General features: G+C 37.3%; 1 protein-coding gene across 23 annotated transcripts in view; it reads right to left on the bottom strand.

Moving 5' to 3' along the window:
• Positions 1-10,859: 10,859 nt before the first annotated feature.
• The window catches only part of RBM26 (RNA binding motif protein 26), a 77,890-nt gene continuing 67,150 nt past the window's right edge, over positions 10,860-21,599 (bottom strand). For 13 of the 23 annotated variants that reach the window (XM_019742573.3, XM_019742564.3, XM_019742575.3 and 10 more), the window contains 2 exons: positions 18,460-20,322; positions 10,860-14,817 (listed from right to left, as the gene is read on the bottom strand). In XM_019742573.3, coding sequence (XP_019598132.1) covers positions 20,233-20,322 — 90 coding nt within the window. In that variant the 3' untranslated portion in view covers positions 10,860-14,817; positions 18,460-20,232. Of the gene's footprint in view, positions 14,818-18,459; positions 20,323-20,832; positions 20,901-21,599 lie in introns of all 23 variants that reach the window. The other 10 variants (XM_019742574.3, XM_074329426.2, XM_088792907.1 and 7 more) reach the window with 9 other exon arrangements.

Raw genomic sequence — 21,599 nt, 5'->3', positions numbered from 1 at the left:
CTGGCTGTTTGTGTATTTTACGGCATATGGCCCTTGGTAAAAAACAAAACGTTGAAAAAAGTTTGGACACCCCTGGTCTAAAGCAAATAGTCATTTGTATTAAGACTCAACTGTTTGGGATTCATAACTGCATTCTTTTTTAATCATAACTGTGGGGGCGGAGCCCCAGAGAGTAGTTTCCAGGCTCTCGGCCTCACATAGACAGGTGCTGGCTCAGGTAGTAAATGGCCAACTGTGATTGCATGGCCATCAGCTGTGGCTAGTTGGCCGTCAGCTGTAACCAGTGAGCCATTGGCCAATAATATAACTGCTGTGGCTACGGAAGGAGAGAGAAGAAAGATGGCGGTTTGAGAGGAGGAGGGAAGAGAAAGAGAAGAAGGATGGGGCTAGCAAGGAGATGGCGGCTGGGCTGGCAAACGTGGATGGCGGTTTGCGGACAGTGTGTATCCAGCCTCCAGTGAGAGTATAGTGCCGCCAGAGAGAATAAAGTGGTATGACTCCCCTACCTATGGCTCCGTGGGTGTTCCTTTTTGGCCTCACCATATCCTGCGTTCTTGTATGGGGAGTGGGAGCAGAGACCCCGCAGGCCGTCCCGCATGACAAATGGCGCAGCGAGCAGGGTCTCCCGCATGACACATGGCGTAGTCGGCAGGATATGGTGCCGGCCAAAGCTCTCCGAAGGACGGTGGAGCAGTTTGTGTGTATGAACACTCAGTCTCAGGAAGACCAGGAGGAGCAGCTGCCGGAGAGCTGGACCCCCGTGGAGGGGTGGGAGGACGTGGACGGTTCTCCCACCAGTACAGGAAAAGCCATGCAGCTGCTGGAGAGATGGAGCCCCGAGGAGAGGTGGAAAGATGTGGACGGTTCCCCAACCAGCACAGGCCGGAGAAAGCGAAGGTCGTTGCAGCCCTGTGGGCCGGGGAAGTTCCTGCTCAGGCAGCCCGGATGCAGGACTTACAGTCCCAGGAGGTAACGCTTGCTGAGTCCTCTGTGGGAGATGAGGGTGAGGTCACGGTCGTCCCTCACTCCCAGGACAGCCCTGGCGAATGACTATGGACTATGGGGAATTGCCTTCCATCCCTAATTTAATGGACCGCTTGACTGTTTGTTTGGGAACTGTTGTTAGTGGAACTGGGGGATATTTGCTTTTGTCTCTTGACTGGCCGCCATTGAGAATATGTAAGCACCTTGATTGTGAGTCGCTGATGTTCCAGCAGGGTACCCTGAGAGGCACAGAGAGAGTGGCAGTGCGCTGAGAGGTCTGGCTGAGCCCTGAAGATACCCTGGCTGTGCCCAGGAAGTCGGGCTGTTCCCAGAGAGAGTAGTAGAGCCCTGAAGGTACCCTGGCTGTGCCCAGGAAGTCGGGCTGTTCCCAGAGAGAGTAGTAGAGCCCTGAAGATACCCTGGCTGTGCCCAGGAAGTCGGGCTGTTCCCAGAGAGAGTAGTAGAGCCCTGAAGGTACCCTGGCTGTGCCCAGGAAGTCGGGCTGTTCCCAGAGAGAGTAGTAGAGCCCTGAAGGTACCCTGGCTGTGCCCAGGAAGTCGGGCTGTTCCTAGAGAGAGTGGCAGTGCCCTGAGAGCCCTGGCTGTGTCCAGGAAGTGTGGCTGAGCCCTGAAGGTACCCTGGCTGTGCCCAGGAAGTCGGGCTGTTCCCAGAGAGAGTGGCAGTGCCCTGAGAGCCCTGGCTGTGTCCAGGAAGTGTGGCTGTGCCCACAGAGAGTGGCAGTGCCCTGAAAGCCCTGGCTGTGTCCAGGAAGTGTGGCTGTTCCCAGAGAAAGTGACAGTGCCCTGAGAAATCCTAGCTGTGCCCGGGGAAACTAGTGGTACCCTAAGAAGTCCAGGAAGTCTGGCTGTGCCCAGGAGTACTGGTGGTGCCCTGAGAAATCCTAGCTATGCCCGGGGAAGACAGGTGGTACCCTAAGAAGTCCAGGAAGTCTGGCTGTGCCCAGGAGTACTGGTGGTGCCCTGAGAAACCCTGGCTGTGTCCGGGAAGACAGGTGGTACCCTAAGAAGTCCAGGAAGTCTGGCAGTGCCCAGGAGTACTGGTGGTGCCCTGAGAAACCCTGGCTGTGTCCGGGAAGACAGGTGGTACCCTAAGAAGTCCAGGAAGTCTGGCTGTGCCCAGGAGTACTGGTGGTACCCTGAGAAACCCTGGCTGTGTCCGGGAAGACAGGTGGTACCCTAAGAAGTCCAGGAAGTCTGGCTGTGCCCAGGAGTACTGGTGGTGCCCTGAGAAACCCTGGCTGTGTCCGGGAAGACAGGTGATACCCTAAGAAGTCCAGGAAGTCTGGCAGTGCCCAGGAGTACTGGTGGTGCCCTGAGAAACCCTGGCTGTGTCCGGGAAGACAGGTGGTACCCTAAGAAGTCCAGGAAGTCTGGCCGTGCCCAGAAGCACTGGTGGTGCCCTGAGAAACCCTGGCTGTGCCCAGAGAGCCTGGCTGTGTCCAGGATATTGCATTCACCCCCAGGCTCCTCGCACAGGTCCCCTCGCGGAAGACGTTTGTCGCGTAGATTGTGAGGCGAGAGCCTGTAGGGGTGGAGTGTGGGGGCGGAGCCCCAGAGAGTAGTTTCCAGGCTCTCGGCCTCACATAGACAGGTGCTGGCTCAGGTAGTAAATGGCCAACTGTGATTGCATGGCCATCAGCTGTGGCTAGTTGGCCGTCAGCTGTAACCAGTGAGCCATTGGCCAATAATATAACTGCTGTGGCTACGGAAGGAGAGAGAAGAAAGATGGCGGTTTGAGAGGAGGAGGGAAGAGAAAGAGAAGAAGGATGGGGCTAGCAAGGAGATGGCGGCTGGGCTGGCAAACGTGGATGGCGGTTTGCGGACAGTGTGTATCCAGCCTCCAGTGAGAGTATAGTGCCGCCAGAGAGAATAAAGTGGTATGACTCCCCTACCTATGGCTCCGTGGGTGTTCCTTTTTGGCCTCACCATATCCTGCGTTCTTGTATGGGGAGTGGGAGCAGAGACCCCGCAGGCCGTCCCGCACGACAAATGGCGCAGCGAGCAGGGTCTCCCGCATGACAATAACTCACCTATTTCCATAAGTGTACCTCCAAACAAATTTGATGAACCTTTTACTTTTGAAACAGATTCATGGTAAAATTTTATGAACAATTAATGTTCCTTTCTATTATCTCTATTCCCATGTATTACTTACACCTTTCCTGGTGCTCACACACTAGATATGTCAGTCATGGTGACTCGTGCCCATTGACCTATTTTCCTTTCGGGCTGCTCTAGTCAGCAGCCTCTTGTGTTTGTACGGCCAAGGATTAGATGAGATGGGCACGGAATGCACACATACATTATAGTTGTCTGGCACAAGATTGACTCAATGTTTATAATTCTCCACCATTTCCTGTTTAGGATCCTACATCCGTGCCCTTTCCCATGGGACACTGCTTTATTAACGTAAGCACCATAGGTATTCTCTACCTATTGGTGTCTTTGACTATGTGATTTGTTTGAGCTGGTGAAATATGGGGGAACATGACGATGTACCCACTCACATGACTTGTTCAGTTGTCTGCGCCTTCAGCCTGGGCCCCAGAATGAACATTTGGGACAGAGCTAAAGCCAACCAGTGGCCTAGAGCTTTCCAGTTGTGCCCAGTTCTAGGTCAGCTGAACAACTGTCAACCTGCAGACACATGGGAGAATAAAGACTTACTGGAAACCACTTGGGTTTTGAGATGTTTCCTTACACATTTTTTTTGTGTTTGTTTGTTTGTTTGTTTGGCAATAGGTGATTAATATAGGACAACAGTATAGATTTAGCCACTTAGAAAATCCCCCCGCCCCCCCACCCAATAAAACAAATTATACTGGAGAACACAACAAAGATTTTCCAGCTAGAGAGAAAGCAGAATGGAGCAGAAACTCCATTCTAGGAAGTAGTGGCAGTAACCAAAAGTACCAACTCTTGCCCTGGGAAGATGATTTTTTTTTTTAATTTTATTGGAAGATTTTAATTTCCCCAGGCATCAAGATAAATCCTTGTAAAAAAACAAACAATTCAGATAAAAAATATATATATACTTTTTCTGTTTTACTCATAGCAAGCATGGACAAACACATTTTTTCCCTTACACTGGTGTTTTTATTATGGTGCTAAACTTTGTTATTCCATCCTTCCTCCCTGGAATTCTCCCTCTCCTCCATACCCCTTCCTACACCCTTATTATTTATAATTTCCCTTCTACCTTTCCCCAGAAAACTCCAGGGAAGCCTAATCCACTTATTTTATAAATGTTTTGGGTGCTTATTATGAGCAAGGCACTTAAATTTTGTAATGGACAATTCCAATATTCTAGTTAAGATTTCTGGGGATTGGTTGCATACGGCAATCAGCAAACCCCAGCATCTGATATCTGCCCCAGATCTGAGCAAAAGTACTATCAAAACTGGTTTAAAATACAGAATTTGGTGAGTTCCATGCACTTCTGTCTGCCATACCTACACTTTGGCAGTCCTCAAATAACCGGGCCTTGACTGCCACACACGTCTCCCAACTCCTTCTCTGCTATCCCTTTCCATGGTGAACCCTAGAACATCTATTGATTACCAAAAAATGACCTTACGTTCTTCATCTCCCCCTTCCCTTTGACTCTTTTCCATTTATGTATAAAATATGCTCATGTGTCTACCATTCTACAAAGAAACCATCAGCACCTTTCCTTTACCCAGCAAAGTCTTCAAGCTACTCTACTAAATTTTGCCTCCACTTTGAGTTTCCTATGTTCTGTCTCCACTTGTCTCCACGGTTACTCTTCATCCCACATCAGTCTGGGTTCTCCTTCCGTGAAACTGTGTATGGATTTATGAATTGCTAAATCCACAGGTCCTTTCTATTGATCTTACTTGACTTCCTATTTAATCAAGCCCCCATTTTATTTATTATTTGTGTGTGTGTGTGCGGCTTTTGTGACACTTCAGTTAGGTCTTTTCTTCTAGTGACTCTTTTCATCTACTTTCTAGGTACCTCTTCTCCAGACCTTGCCAACACTGGGGTTCACCATCCTTAGTCTTCCCTCTTTGCATGCTGCATGCCCTCACTGGGGAATCTCATTCATATATATGCTTCCCAGACCTTTATCTGCATCTGACTTCTCTCCTGTGCTTCAGATAGCAGACATCTACCTATAGGATACTTCCATTTTGATATCCCACAGGCCCCAAAGCTCAAGGTGTCAGAAAGGAATTCAAATTATTTTCTTGTCCAACAAACCTGCTCCCAGTCCCACATGTCCCATCTCAGAGTATGACATGGCCATCAGCTTTGCTGCTCAGTCCAGAAACCTCTTTGCCCTTATTATGCCCGATGTCCTCCCTGCCTCCCATTCATCCTCCTCACCATTGCAAAAATGATTTTTCAAGCTGCAAATATAATCATTTCACACTCTCCTGTACACATTCCTGTCTTCCTTCTAGTCCATCTCCTTCGTTTTACTTTGGTCTCCATTTTTAACTCACACTCTTGGTTTTCTCTTTGGCTGCCCCTTCTAATTTTCCTTTGCAGATTCTGCCTACATTATCTGGATTAACTATAGATGTCCTCATTCTATACTTGAGCTCTAGGAATCTCATCCTCACTCACAGATTAAAATCTCAGTACTGAGTAATTCTAATATTGTGTATCTTCACATTGCAGCCACACAGAGCTTCTTTCCACTCTTCAAATGCACCCTATTTGGTCTTCATAGCACTGTTGCACAAAACTGTTCGTCCCCTCAAGAAAACACTCCCCGCTAGTAAACTCCTGCTGTTTTCAGATCTCAACTGAAAGATCACTTTTGGTGGGAAGCCTTTCCTGACATCACAGGTCAGGTTCATTTGCTTTATGCTTCCATAAAACTGTTCCTTGCCTTCCAAGCATTTATTATTTTGCTTTTGTGGTGAGCTTCCTTCCCCTTTTGGATGATTTCAACGCTCCTGAACTATGGTAAAGGGCAGGGAGAGGAAGGTAAGCATCAGTTGTTTCATCCTAATCTACCTTTTCATACATAGTGAGCTCTGTCATTTCTCAGTCTGAAGTCCCTTTCGGGCAGCAAAGCTGATCGGAAGAATAGTCACCATCTACGAGTACATAGGACTACTTCATTTACTGGCACAGGTTGTAGTGTATCCAGTGGGAAAAATAAGTCTGTAGCATTTCTAGAAATTCTCAGGCATGCGAACTCAATTTACTCCTTTTATATACCCCAAATACTTGCTCGCTGACAAGACCTCATTCTTTACGGTGAGCACACATCCTTCCAAAACATTTTCCCAGACTGTGCGCTACGATGGAACTAGGTACATGTTACTCTGTCTTTATACTTTAAAAAAAAAACTTTTTGAGATAATTTAAATTCAAATGCAGTTGTAAGAGATTCTATATACCCTTTACCAAATTCAAAATGGCAATACCTCGCATAAGTGTAGCACAAAATCACAACCAGCTTACTGATACTGATAGTCAAGATATACATTTCCATCACCGTAAGGATTCCTGGCGCTGCCCTTTTACAATAACACTTACTTGCCTCCCACCCCACTACTTCCATAACGTGGCAACTACTACTGTTCCTCATTCTATCATTTCAAGTATGTTATATAAATGGAATCACACAGTAGCGTTTTAGGACTGGCGTTTTTCACTCATAATTTCTGCAGTTTCATCAGGGGTGGCATGCATCATCAATTTTTTTTTTTTTTCCGGTAATATTTCATGAAATGAATGTACCAGTTTAGCCGTTCACCCATTGAAAGACATGAGTTATTTCCAGTTTTTTACTATTATAAAGAAAGGTTCTATGAACATTCATGTACAAACATTTGTGTGAAAATAAATGCTCGGAGTATAGTTGCTGGTTCACACACAAGTTACACATTTAGCTAGTTAAGAAACTACCAGTTTTCCAGTGGCTACACAATTTCACATTCCCACCAGCAATGTGTGAGCGATCATTTCTCTGCATCCTTGCTAGCATTTGTCACTTTTTTCCTTTGGCCATCTGATAGGCATATAGTGATATCTCACTGTGGTTTTAATTTCCATTTCCCTAGTAGCAAAGGATGTTAAATATCATGTTTGCCATCTCAATATTATCTTTGGTGAACTCTCTCTGTCTTTGCCCATGTTCTAATTGAATTGCTTTATTGTTGAGCTTTGAGTTATGTATATATTCTAGGTATCAGTGCTGACACATACTAGATGTGCTTTCCAAGTATTTTCTTCTACTCTGTAGCTTTTCATCCTCTTAACAGATTTTCAGAACAAAAGTTGTACATTTTGATGAGGTCCAATCTATGCTTTTATGGATCATGTATTTGGTGTCAAATCTAAGAATTTTTTTGCCTAGCCTTAGATCTCCCCCAATTTCTTTTCTAAAAGTTTTATAGTCCTACATTTAAGTTCATGATCCATTTGACCTGTTGTTAAGGTGTGAGACTTAGGTCAGGGTGGTTTGTTTTTTAATGATTTCCAATTGTCTCGGATTTATTAAAAAGGCTGTATCTCCTCCATGCAGTTGCTGCTGCATTTTGTCAAAAATCAGTTGGGTAAGTTTGTGTGGGTCTACTTCTGAGATCTCTCTTCTGTTCTATTGATCCATATCTCTCCCTCCCATCAAGTACAGGTTTGATTACTCTTGCTATCAAATACCTTAAAGGTAGATTTTTCTCACTTTATTCTTTTCAAAATTTTTAGTTCTTTGCCTGTCTAAATTTTAGGATAATTTTGTATCTACAAAAATCTTGTAATCAAGTATTCTTAAACCTGTATTGTGTATCAATCAGGGAAGAACTGACACTGTTAGGTTTTCCAGACCATGAACGTGTCTCTCCACTTAGGTCTTCGATTGCCATCTGCATTTTGTAGTTTTCAGCATACAAGTCCTGTACATGGTTAGATTTACACCTAAGTACCGTGTTTCTCCGAAAATAAGACCGGGTCTTATAATTTTTGCTCCAAAAGACGCATTAGGGCTTATGTTCAGGGGATGTCATCCTGAAAAATCATGCTAGGGCTTCTTTTCCCATTAGGTCTTATTTTCGGGGAAACACAGTATATAATTTTTTCCATGTGTGCTTGTCACTGACGTTTTTAATTTCAGTCTCCAAGTGTTCAATACTAGTATATAGTACAATTGATTTTTGTTGTTTATGGTTTGTGGTAAGCCATAGTTAGAAATGCATACAGGAGGGGATAATGGTTCACATTCAGAAACCTCCCAAGTCCAACTGGGCAAGAGAAGTCACCGGGAGCTCCCATAAGGATAGCAAAGCAAAAATCCTGAAACACTGAACCTGGGCATTGGTTCTCAGAGGTGTGGCTTATGGCTTTAGGTGGCAATATAAATGGTGCTGAGGTGCTTGCTCTGGCAGGTAAGAGGGTTCTGCTGAGAGAGAGGCACCTTGGAGCTCAGGTGGCATCACCCCTGCCCTGAGCGTTCCCCATGCAAAACACAACATGCCCTGAACATGTGGTCTTAGATACACACTCTTCTATGACATTTTCATGCTCAATAATTAGTTAAGGGAGAAAACAAAAATGTACTTGGCTTCCAGGCTGCTTTCAATCAGAGCTCTCAAAAATGCAGAACTAAATCTTTAATCCAGCCTCCTCTTCCCATCCTTGGTATCTTAGATGGCTCTCTTCTTTTGTTAGCACTCCCAATTTGAGGATTATTTTTCACTCGAGATCTTGACAAAATTTAAAAATCCTATTCCTTTAGGTTAACCAAGTGTGGTTGGGTAGGATTATACTACATTTTTAATGTGCAGTTTTCATTCGTGTAGTATTACAAATATGACATGTGTGAGGGCTATCATGGCTAATTATCAGATCAGTACTCAAAGAATATTTTTGTGAAGATACCTGTTTGGTTTTTACTTTACCTCATTCAGCATGATATTTGCTAAGTGCCAGCGACCTTCCTTTTTATCATTCCTTAATTTTCTAACTCTGAATATTGACTGATAAGAAAAAAATACAATGTAAAACTGGCATATTACCTACCAGGCTCCTTATCACAAAATATTGCATTAAACTAAGTACAAATTTGACAGCTATCCATTTTTAACTCCCAAACTGCAAACATCGGTAACATCTATGTATTTCTTCCTATCACTGACTTCTAATAAAAATGCAGGATGTCCATTAAGTCTTAAGTCATAGATATTCCTTAAAAAAAAATAGGTTGGTGATGTCACTGAAAATTTGATTTAAGGGAGATCTTCGGGATAAATATATTAACAAAAAAAGTTTCAAGAATGTGCAAGACTTTAAAGGCTTACTTTTTTGTGTAACTTGTACTCTATTGTGCTTGATATTATAAGTATTAAGTTGGTCTTTTCATTCACTCCATGTCTTAAAATCAAAATCTTCAAAATACACTGCCTACTATATTTTAATCAGAATCATGATTGTCACAGCACTAAATACAAAATGTATTCTTGCATACTTCAATAATACATATCTTAGATTTATAAAGTGAGTCAAAGACTAAGAAAACTCTGCCACAACATTGCAAACCCTCAAATATTGGAATTAGTAATACAATATTGTATATTAGATAAATATTAAAAACATGACAATTACATGTATAGCTCAGAAAAATGTTCATGGTTTGCAAGGAAATTCTTCCCAATAAAAAGTTATCTTTTCAAAAACGGACTTTTGACATGGAAGAAAAATACATGTAACCCACCATTTTCCCCTTCCTATTCTTTCATAGTCTATTTCATGCTTTATGAATTACGTAACAAAATGTTCCTGAACTTCATGGGGAAAATATTTTTCTGGCGCAAAGCAGTTTGGAGGGTTGAGATAAAAAAATATGGGGAGCTTGCTATTGTTTCTATGAATTATTTGGTACCTCTTTGTGTATTCTTATAGTGGATATAGTATTAAGAAATGGAAATTCCAGTCCAGATTCTGCCATTTACTTTATTTTATAAAGTTAAAAATTATCTGCCCTAACATTTAATACAGATTAGTCATGACTTAGTCATGAGACTCTAAGTTCTTGAAAACTTATAAAATGCTGTAACAAAAGTATAAAAATCTGTAGTTCCAAGGAAAGTTTGCTATAGTATACAAAATCCTGGAAACTATATATTGTGGAAAATATTGATAATATGGTCACTACTGCATCAGAACTACTATATCAAGCATTACATGGTTCCTGTTACAATATATAGAATAAATCCAGTAAATTCTAACACATGTGCAAAAAACCCCTATATTTATGTTCTCCAAAGTGAAATTATCGAAGTATCTAAGTATTTATACGTAGCTTTGTAAAAGATTAAATTCAAAATGTATCACAGGTTTTAAAAACTAGTGTACTCTGACCCAGCAGTTCTACTAGGAATGTATCTTGAAGGAACAATCAAAGATGTTCAAGGATACAGCACCATTTATACTAAATTTAAAAAATAATGGAAAGGCCCTAAATGCCCCAAGTGAGGATTGGTTCAATACGTTATGGTTCATCTACAAATGGAGGGGTTTTGAAAACGGTATAAACCTGTTATCATAAATAAAAAAGATTACAATAGTATACATTAATATAACCCCCCCCCCCTTTTTTTAAGTGTTCATCTCAAAGTGGCCCATGTGGGGATCGAATTGGCAACCTTGGTTTTATCAGCACCACGCTCTAACCAACTGAGCTAACCAGCCACTCCTATAACCCCATTTTTAAATGTCCAGTGGTCATTTATACATGACAGGCTTTCTACCATCCTATCTCTGTCTTTACATATCATGTGATTTTTAAAAAGGATTAAGAAAGACCAAATTCATTCATACTTTTCAGGTTAAGTAAAAGCTGACATGTTCAATCTACAAATATTCCAGAGGCTGGCAATATAGGTGTAAAATACATAATTCTTTTAATTTTACCAAGTGTGTCATTATTAACCGAAGTCCCCTATATTATTTCAAGCCAGAGTCCTATAGTATTTCATCAGATCTCTTTTAACTAGATTTTTATCAAGATGTATGACTTTGAGATGACAATGTATTTTCTCATAGAAGCCGTGTCACTAGTGGAAGACAGGTTATTTACCAAGCTCATTTAACCCACATTATAGATGACAGAAGGTATATCTGTAATGAAAAACAAAAGAACAAATTTATCATTTGATAAAATTAAGTATGAAATGAATATGCTGAATGCTGGAAAAGCACGTTAAATCAGAACAGAAAACATGTTCAAGTAAAAACTGAAAATTATGGAGGAAAGTTCTAAAAACTTTCAAAAGCTCTGGAGGTTGACAGTATACGCACTTTGTCTGATTTCACTTTAGTCCTTCTTTGACATCTCAACAATATTTTTGTACTTATCACTCAAGATAAGGAGAATCATTTTGGTCCCCAAATGGAAACAAGAGAAAATTTCTGGCAGTCAAGAGGCAGGAATTAAGAAGAAGAAGGTATGGAGGATTTGTAATGTGTGAGAAAAGAGGTCATTAGGCCAATAACACATAGGTACCAAAAGTGACTTACTAATTTAAAGTGAGAATGGAGTGATAAGGAGGGATAAGGGGCAATGTGAAGCCACTTCTTTATATAGACATTTCAGAATTCTCAATTGTACAAAGCTTGAGGGCAAACAAATTCTGAGGGCAAACAAAGCAAATTCTTTGTTTTCTATTAATATAATAATGCAAGATGCAGGACAATTTTAAAAAGTTAACAACTGCTTTTAAGTAAGACTATTTTATTTAAAAAATTTTCAAAATATAAAAATAATAAACATTATGGATATTTAACAAAACATAATTCAACTATAAATAATAAAAATGTTGACAACCCCACAAACATGTAATACTATAAACATTCTAAGCATACAAGAGTAGTTTTCTAGTTCAAGTTTTACCTTTTTCAGTTCAAGTTTTATCACCTTAAAAATAAACAAAAAAAGCTGCTACAGCTTAACCAATTACTTTCGCTCCACTCAAAGAGCAGGGAATTGTTTCCCCATGCCAACACACATTCGTGAAATGGGATACTTATGGGCACAGGTATCAAAAACTGGAACAATCCAGTCTCCAGAGAAGAGAAGACTCCTTTGGTGTTTTTAGGTTCAACAATCTGCAGAAATCGAGTTAAGCTAACCCACTTATTAAAGGAAATCTTGTGCCTGACAACATGTTCTGAAGTTAGTATCACACCCAAAACAGGTCCAGGATTCTGAGAATCAACAGTAAACATCTATGAATACTTTGCTGATACTTAAAAATTGTATCTTAAGAACATTCACTAAGGTGCTGGAATGAAGTCTTGTAAATGTAGAACACAATCTACACATTAACACAAAACTTGTACAATGTAAATAATACATCTCTTTCCAACTCATCAAATGTTCTATAAATATGTAAGAATTATCCTGACTCCTGATGAGTAAAAGACAGATGGGAATTTAAAGCAGAGCAGGATTTCACCATATATTTTAGGATTGCAAAAGTTTTCCATTTGAAATATGGGAAAACTGAGCCATGCTGAATGTATCATTTCTTAATTCTAGCCACATTAACACCACTCCTCTTATCAAAAGAGCTAATGACAAACTGAAGAAACTATTTTCAGTTTGGGAAGCTGGGCACAAATAAGTACACTGTCCTTCTGCATCATATCTTTAAATTACGGGGTGTTTTCAAAGGGCTGGGCTCCTTACCTGACTCACCACAGACTACTTTTATGATTATGCTGTTAGATTAGAGTAAGTCACAAGTAACCATAGATTAAAGCCTAGCAAAGTCTAGATAACAGGTTCAAAACTGATATTGAAAGGTTTTGTAGCACCAATGACTTTTTCCTAAGACACTTGGTGGCTGCATCACTTTAAAGTATTATTTATCTTGTAAACAAGACCAAAAATATTCAGTTGATCTGTACTTTGAGCATAAATATTTATAAACTCTATTTTTAAAAAAAAGCAAATATAGCATGACTAGAACAGCTAATAGTGTAAAATCCAAGTACACTAAAAAATATAAAGACATATAAAAGGCTCCCACAATGCAATCATGCAGAGGTAAACTTTCATTCAATTACACAAGTGATTCTGTACAGTTATCTACAAATAGCTCCATGAGAATCCTATTCAGGAAAATGAAATTAAAATCCTTTAATTAATCAACATATGGGAATTTAATTACGTAACTAACCTACTGGCTCTCACAGTTTTCAAAAAGCACAGTGATCTTAGAGAATCAAATCATTGCAACTCTGATTTCAAACGATATGTTCAATTTTGTTTTACTTTATTTTGTTTTTAAAGGCAAGGGGTAAAAAGGAAGATGACAAAATAAAATTGAGGGTGATGGTATGTGGTCCACATCCATTAACCAACTAAAACTGTTAACAGCAAATATGGTCTCTTCATACTGGGTTTCTACCCTAGCAGGTAAACCACTATTACATGGGCAGAAAAATTTTTCCTTGAAAAAATACTTAACAAATCTGGGAAAATATTTACAAACTCCCTGCACCTATATGCTAGTTTGCAAATATAAACTAAGCTTAAAGTCTAATTTTAAAAATGCCTTGTAGGCTACTAGGTCATAATTATGTTAGAAGACCTTCCAAATATGTAATTTTCCTTTAAACCAATCCTAACATTAACCATGCTGTCTCCAACTAATGAGGATCAAAGTAGATAACTTACATTATGTATTCATTCTTTTTATTTTTCATGAAGACAAATGCAATGCATACTCAAGAAAAAAGTGTTTGTAGAACAGTCAACTTTACACACAAAAAAAGAGAAAATATGAGCATGGACAAGGTTGAACAGAATCAAGTGTAATTCGGACTTCCCTAATAAAGATTTGCTACCAAATATAACTTCCGACTTCTCAAATGCCTCATGAGAACCTATAGAGAAACACTCAAAAATTAATTTTCTGAAAACTTTTCTTATGGTGTTTATTATAAAAAGGGTATTTTGGGTAAATATTTAGGATAAAATTTAATCACACTCTATAAATAATCCTAAGCCATGTTGTTATAAATAATATCTTTTCCATAGTAGTCTTTAACAATGTTAGACACTCAGCATTATTTCCCTTTGCTTTTAAGATTGTCTTTGATGTCTTGATTGCAAGTGAGGAAAATACGGAAAAACTCTAAATTAGACATCTAACAGATATTTCTCAATATTTATAATCCATAGGTTATCCTGCATTACTTGAAAAGAAAGAAAATTATTCTCCTTATTGGTTTTAAAGAGCTAATTAAAAAGATTATTTGAGTAAGTGGTCTTGGCAATAACTTCAGTAAGAATATTTGGAAGAAATAGGCAAGTTATTACAGTGTGCAAAAATGTATTTTGCCATCTGTTCAAAATTATTTCAAGTGATTATCCTAAACATAGAAGTGTATCCTAAAACCCAGCAAAATTAAAACCAAACCCACGTTTAACTTTTTAATCATTTTCTTCATTCTAAATTATTAGTGCTAATTAACACCGCATCAAAGCTTTATGGACTTCCCATAATGTCTCAACTTGGCTGAGACTAAACTTATCTCATATTAGAACCCTTTGCATGGTGTTTAAAAAATAAACGGCTATAAAGTAAGGGGAGAAAACATTTAAGACTAAGGACAAAGCACACACTCAGATATACTTCTGGACTCAGGTGTACCCCTAGAGAACTGTAAAGATAAAAATGCTAATTATAGTACATGTAAACATCTATTCAAATTGATAAAGGGCAAACATAAAATGATAGAATGATATTGTAACAGTCGTCTCCAGACAGGAACAGGTCTTGTTGTTGTAGTCACAAAGCTAAATTCAGGCAATGATGATCTCTCTCTGCTGAAAAAAGAGAAGACTATTAAAAAAACTTTGAAAATAGGAACTAAATCTAAAAATTGAATCACACCATAAACTAATCTCTAATTTTTCTAAACATTAAAAAAAAAAATCTATTTAAGGAAGGATCAAAATCAAAGTTGTAGACACATTAAAAAAAAATCAGCTTTGGCTTCCAACAATTTTAACAAAACTTCTCTGCATCAAGCCTTAAAACATTAAGCTGCAAAGATCCCAGCTCTACGACATGGCAATGATATCAAATTTTTGGTTAGGAAATGTAGTAACTGACCAGAAAGTAAATTTTTATAGAGAGGTGGGTAGGCAAAGTAATTTGAAAAACTCATGAATTCCAAGATATTATATATAAAAATGAAAGCAAAAACAATTATCTTGTTTCCCTAAGATATTAAAGTAATTGCAAGTTATATCTAATTTCCTTAAACTCCATGATAATCATTTCATTCTTTAGTCACACTACGTAACATAAAATTCTGTACTAAGCACAATGATTAACAACAAAAATAAAAAGGAAAACATCAAAAGAAGACAATGCTGGGTATACAAAGGATGACTAATTTTGGATGAGGGGAAGATGAGTGGATAGATGAAATCAAGTAACAGAGAAGGGATTAGGAAGGAGTATAATAAACTGATACCAAAAAAGTAAAATAAAAATGCTTTCATTTACACTGAGTAACATAAAATACTTATAAACTGCAAAAAATTATTTACCAAATTAGAAAATTTTCTATTAAACGATGTTTTCATTAGAAATTACTGAGCATGGCAATCACGTTCACCAAGATTTCTCTTGTCCTTAGGGCTTTTAGGTAGCTATTTTGGAAGATTATCTGCTGTCATCTGATAGGTATATAATGATCAGAGAGAAAAAGAAATTCTCTTCTCTAAAAGCCTGTGTACATACTTTAGAGAAACTAGCCAATTCAAGAAGTTAGTGAGAGCAAGGTAGTAGTTCCTGAGATCTGGGAAAAGGAAATTTACTTTCTGCCTCACAAATATTATACACTCATAATTTAATCCTAGATTAAATTTCTACTTTTAATTTATAGAATTTTAGAAGAATAAGAAAAACTGAAAGACCAAAAAGTGAACTAACTTAATTATAGCCAGAATTTCATACATGACATGCTTGTTTTAAAAGGCTAAAAGACTTTTGTAAGGGAAGAAAAAAAATCTTACAAATATTTATATATATTTTAGAAGGACTAAAAATAATTTTCTATAATTAGTTGACATTATGGGTAAGGGGAAAGAAGAAAACTATAGATAATAGTTTATATAATGCTCTAAAACAGCCATTGAATTTTAACATACTAAACAAGCAACTTTTTTGCTTTCTTTTTGTAACCCTTAGAGCCAACGATTAGAGTTCCAAGTTTTATTGGAAATACAGTCCCCATAAAACAGTTTTAGTAACAGGAAATTTCCTTCAGTTAAGCTCAGCCATACTGTCTACAAATAATCAGCTAGAACAGTGATGTCTTGTCTTCATAGTAAACTAGTGGTTGATACATTTCATTGTATTACAGTAAAATAAGCACTACGGAATACTCTGCCATTCCTGCAACATGATTTCAATAAATGCTTGGGCATTTGTTAAATACTAAAATTAATTTTTAAAAAGTTACAATTATTCAGTAACAGTTAAATAACACTACTTAAAAGACATAAAATATTGAGTGAAATATGTAAAATGACAACTCAACCATCCCTTGAGGTAATCCTAATCAATCTTTTAACCAATAATATATAATTTCCCTCAATTTTTTCTTGTAAGAAGTAGCTACCTACATTATTCTTAATCCTTTTTTCACCCCCAACTCAGCCCACATGTGTACTAAAGCAAAGAATTTCTTAGGACAACTATAATTAAAAATGTGTTTTGAGTTTTAGGTAGCATATTGTAATAGAAAAAGAGTGTTAAACTTTGAGTTCAGAAGTGAGTGGGAAAGTTATAAGTAGGAAGGAAAAGTGCTAGTAAATACAGAAGTTAATCCATACTTTCCAGGCTGAATGGAATTTGTGCCAGATAAGGCAAGCATTTGGGAACACTATATACAAAACTGTGCTAAGACACTTAATCATAACCAAATTGAAGTTGTTTCCATTGATAAGGTGACCAGAAACAACAATAACAACAGTTATGAAGAACTGGTATAGATAAATTGTTTTAGATTAAAAACTAATATACCACCAGAGAAACTATAGATGTGAAAGAGACCTTAGAGATCATCTAGTCCAACCTCAGAAAACAGCCCTGGATAAGTTAAGAGACTTGTTTGAGGTCAGAGTGAGTTACAGAGCTGGGACCAAAAGTTAAATCTCTTAACCTTTGTCCAGTACGCTACACTAGGTGATCTTTAGCTATAAAAAATTAGTGAGATGGACTAGATTGGTGGCTCTTGGCATTTCTATTCTTACACACTGATAGAAACTAAAAGGCTATTTTACTCCTGAAAGTGACTACAACACTTAATACTCTAAAATATTAATGGCTTAGTAATTGTTATGGAAATTCCACTAAGACTACATGTGTACACTTCCATCAGTGTTTGTCACCCCATTGGTGCAACAATACTTAACTGTATCAATTGTTTAGCAAAATGGCCCCAATGACTGAGAAGACCTTCAAGAGAGATTTTTTAAAAATTGATAAGAATTAACAAGGGAGGTAATTGTCACTCCATTATTGGAGATGTAAACGTGCATTCATTCATTAGTTCATCCAACAAACATCTGAGTGCCCACTATGAGCCAGGCTTTGTGATAATCACTAGAGATAAAAAGATGAATAAGACATGGTCCCCTTCCTAGAGGAGCTTGTAATCTAGAGGGGAAGACAGACATATAAACCAGATAAATTATAACATAAGTACTTGTAACAGAGATATGAACAAAGTGCTGTATTAAAAGGGAGGGTAAAGGTATGAACTGGCTATGACCAAGAAGTCTACTAATTTTGTTCACGAACTACCACATTTACTGTACACACAATCTCATGTTCTATCAATAATTAGAAAGAAGGTAGAAACACAGCGTTAAAAAAAAAAAAGAAAGTTGGTACTGAAACTAGAATGCCTGCATTCAAATCTAGTCCTTCCATTACTACCTGTGACTTCGGACAAGTCACTCCATGTCTATTAGCTTACGTTTCCTTATCTGTAAAATGGGAATTAACAACTAAGTCAATGGGATATCTTGAGTTTTAAATATGAAGAAATAAAATACATGTAGAGTACTGGTATTTATAAATATATTAATTTTAAAAATTCAATAGCAAAAATCTAATGTAAAATCGTATTAATAAAAATATACGATGAGTGAGCCTAATGAATGTTGCTAATATTTAATCCGCATACTTTGAGAACAAATAGAAATATATTTGTCTTCTAATTCATTCACAGAAAAAATGGCTTAAACATTTTAATTTTAGGTTACTAGAGAATGTAGTCTAGGGAAAATAGCTATTTACAAATTTAAATAGAAAATTTCAGTTACATGGTAAGGGAATTTTACAGTAATTTAAAAAATACCGCTAAAATTTCCTAATCAAATTATAAAGCCAAAAATCAGCACGGAGATTTAACTGGCCTTTGAAAGATTTTTCTTTCTTTATAATACCTGTTTGGTGTAAAGAGAAGAAACGTGAGCCTCTGCCAATTTGGCACCTTTCACGACTACTAAAAAGAAAAGAAAACAAACTTACCTAACGAATCAGAATAGCACATAGTCAACATATAAGAGACTACATAAAATATATCACAGATCTAAATATAGTGAAGAAGTTTTTGAGTATAAGTCACTATTTTGACAAAAGGAATCTGATTTTGAAATCTTAAATATGAACATGTATACCACAATAGCAAGCCAAAACATTCCTATGAAACAGTATTATTATCAACAACATATATATAACTTTAACCCTAAGTGTGGGAAAAATCCACTGGTCACTCCACTGGCAGAAGACTATGGTGGTGGAATTAAGAGTTTGTGATTGTGAGGACCCAATATGAAAAGAAAGTGATTTTTTTTTTTAATGTGAATTTTAATATAATCACTATAAGCTCAGGAGGGGCAGAAACACTTGTAACCGAAAAATGATGAATTTTAAAAGATAAATATGTAATCTCCCACCCCCTCATTCTACAAAGAATGCATTTATTTTCTGGAAACTCCTGTATCAACTTTAAATGATCGTGTTCACTTGCCAGAGAAATCCACTTAAAAGTCACAATATTGTTGCAAATGTCAAAGATTTTTATACAAGCATAGGAAATGCACACTTAAAATATCAGACTGGAACACTTACCAAACAGTGTTTTCCTAAAGTAGTATCTATAGTACATTTCTTTATTCATATATCTTCAAATGGTCAAGTTTTCTTTCATACATCCAAAATGTAATGTGATGGTTTTCTTATTCACCAAATGTTAGCTCTACTTGAAGTCTGGTTCCAAACTAATCGGCCTGCTTTTAAATTTTAAGACATCTGTTGAAAATTTATAGGATCAAACCAAACTGAAGTGGTATAAATTTTAAACAGTGGATTGTACATTATTGTAAAAGTACCAGTAATCATTATTATTGAGGATAAATTAGTGATTATAGCTCCTTTTGTGATAATTGGGGGGAAGGGTAGATCACCATCTGGAATGGTCTATTTATTTCAATTTTTTTCATTTTTTTTTTTTTCTTTCTTTTTTTAAATCAAAGAACATTGTCTTGTTTTTGTTTTTTTGTTTTTTTTGTCATTGCTTTTCTTTCTTTTCTTTTCTTTTTAAGAGACCATTCCACTTTATTTTAAACATCTGAATGCATAAGGAGTCATATGCAAAGCAGTCATAACACCGTTATCATTAAAACCCATATGGTAAAATACATACACAAGTCCAACAAAGGTCTAATACATAGTAAAGCCTAAGCATACTACTATGTAATATTATGAATACATAACTTGAAGACTTTAGTTAGAGTACTATGTTATCTATTCATTTTTGAAAACATTCATTAAGATTTTAAATGCAAATTCATTCCTTATTTGGAGTAAAACAAAATTCTCTAAGTTATAACAAGTATTGGTCATAAGTTTTTAGACCTATTCATTAAATTACAAAGAACCCAGAGTTCCGTAATATTCAGTAGAAGTATGTAATAAAAACATTGCATATGTTTCTGGTGTGATGCCTTTAGCAATTGTTTACTGAAATAAAATGCAAACATCAATCTTTCAAAATACAGGATCAGAAGGTAGTTTTCTTCTCTTTTGTCTATTTGTGAAATCCATCTTTATCACATTTACCAAAAATTGTTTTTACAAATATGTAAAAGTACATTAGATAATACTAATGAAACACAGGTCGAGTTCTAGCAAATGCAGATCAATGATCAGTCAAATCATCTTCTCCAAGAACGAGATTCATTATCCTCTTCTTCTTCATCATCATCTTGAAGTAATGAGTCATCCACCATAGACTCTTCCTGAAACTTTAGGTTAAAATGCATTTAGGAATTTACCCAAAAAGAAAAAAAAAAAAAAAGAAAAGAAAAAAGTTGACACTTTAAATACTGATTTCTCTCAACAGAGTCGAATACAAAAGGTATTTCTATAGCTAGAACATTCAAGAAACAAAGAAAAGCAACCTTTGTCACTCAATGGTTTCTCTATAGTATCTATTCTATTGCTTGCACCAAACAGGCACTAAAGAATTGTCAAAGTAAGCCTTTGTACATGCCATTTCTCCTGCCTCTCTTTATTAAATGATACTATCTTCTACATCTACAAAACAATGCTCAACATTTTTTTTTTTTTTAAAGAAAACATCAGTAAGTCTTCTCTGACTTACTACAGCACTGGACACTAAACCAGTAACTTGCATAAAAATCTATCAAGATTTTCTATTGTACCTAAACAAACGTTTTCTTTTATAGCATTCCTTTTTTCCTCCATTCCCTTCATAAAGCTTCTCAGACTGCTTTTCAAACTTTTCAAAGTACCTAATACCAGGAGCTCTCCTGCTTTTCTCCCCATTCAATTCAAACTCATGGAAGGACAAAGGTATAATCTAAAATATAAAATGACAAATCATGTACATGAGTTTCAAAACACACAATTTATTCTTGCATTTGACTATGGATATGTGTAACAGCCTTGAATGCTCTTCAAACAAAATGAAGTGACACTATGAAAATCTAACAAAGGTAAAACATGGAACATTTCATTTCCCTACTTTACCTTTATTTCTTAAGTTCATCAACTTCATCCTACAGCTTATTTCAAGATTAAACAAAATAACTGCTTATTTTTAAGTTTTGGGCTTCAAAGGGCTCTCCCACTTCACTGTTCTTATGCTCATATGTCTCAGCCATCAGACTAACTGCTGTTACCCAAGAAAAGCGTACTCTTCCACACCTATCCCTCTGCCCAAACGTGTCTCTCAACTATAGTCCCAGTCCCAGCTGCTGGTAATGGAAAGCTTTATTATCACTTAGGGGTCAGCTCCACTGTACCACCTCCTTCAAGATTCTTCTGGACAGAAATAATCATTCCTTCTTTTGGATTTCAACAGCATATTGTTCAAATCTTTTTTCAGCATATCAGTCTACCTTTTATTATAATTAGTTTCTCATGTGTCTGTCGCCACCAGCCCCCTTTCCAGATTATAAGCTCCTTAATAGGGACCGTGTCTTATTCATATTTGTGCCTATCAGAGTATCTACCATATAGCAGGCAATCATTCTAGTAAATTAAAACGATATGAATT

This window comes from Rhinolophus sinicus, chromosome 16 (assembly GCF_057876585.1).
Source record: "Rhinolophus sinicus isolate RSI-liver-muscle chromosome 16, RSI-T2T, whole genome shotgun sequence".
In the NCBI taxonomy this organism is placed as follows: Eukaryota; Metazoa; Chordata; class Mammalia; order Chiroptera; family Rhinolophidae; genus Rhinolophus; species Rhinolophus sinicus.
The sequence above is the reverse complement of the archived record's forward strand: the minus strand, read 5'-3'. Positions and strand labels throughout refer to the sequence as shown.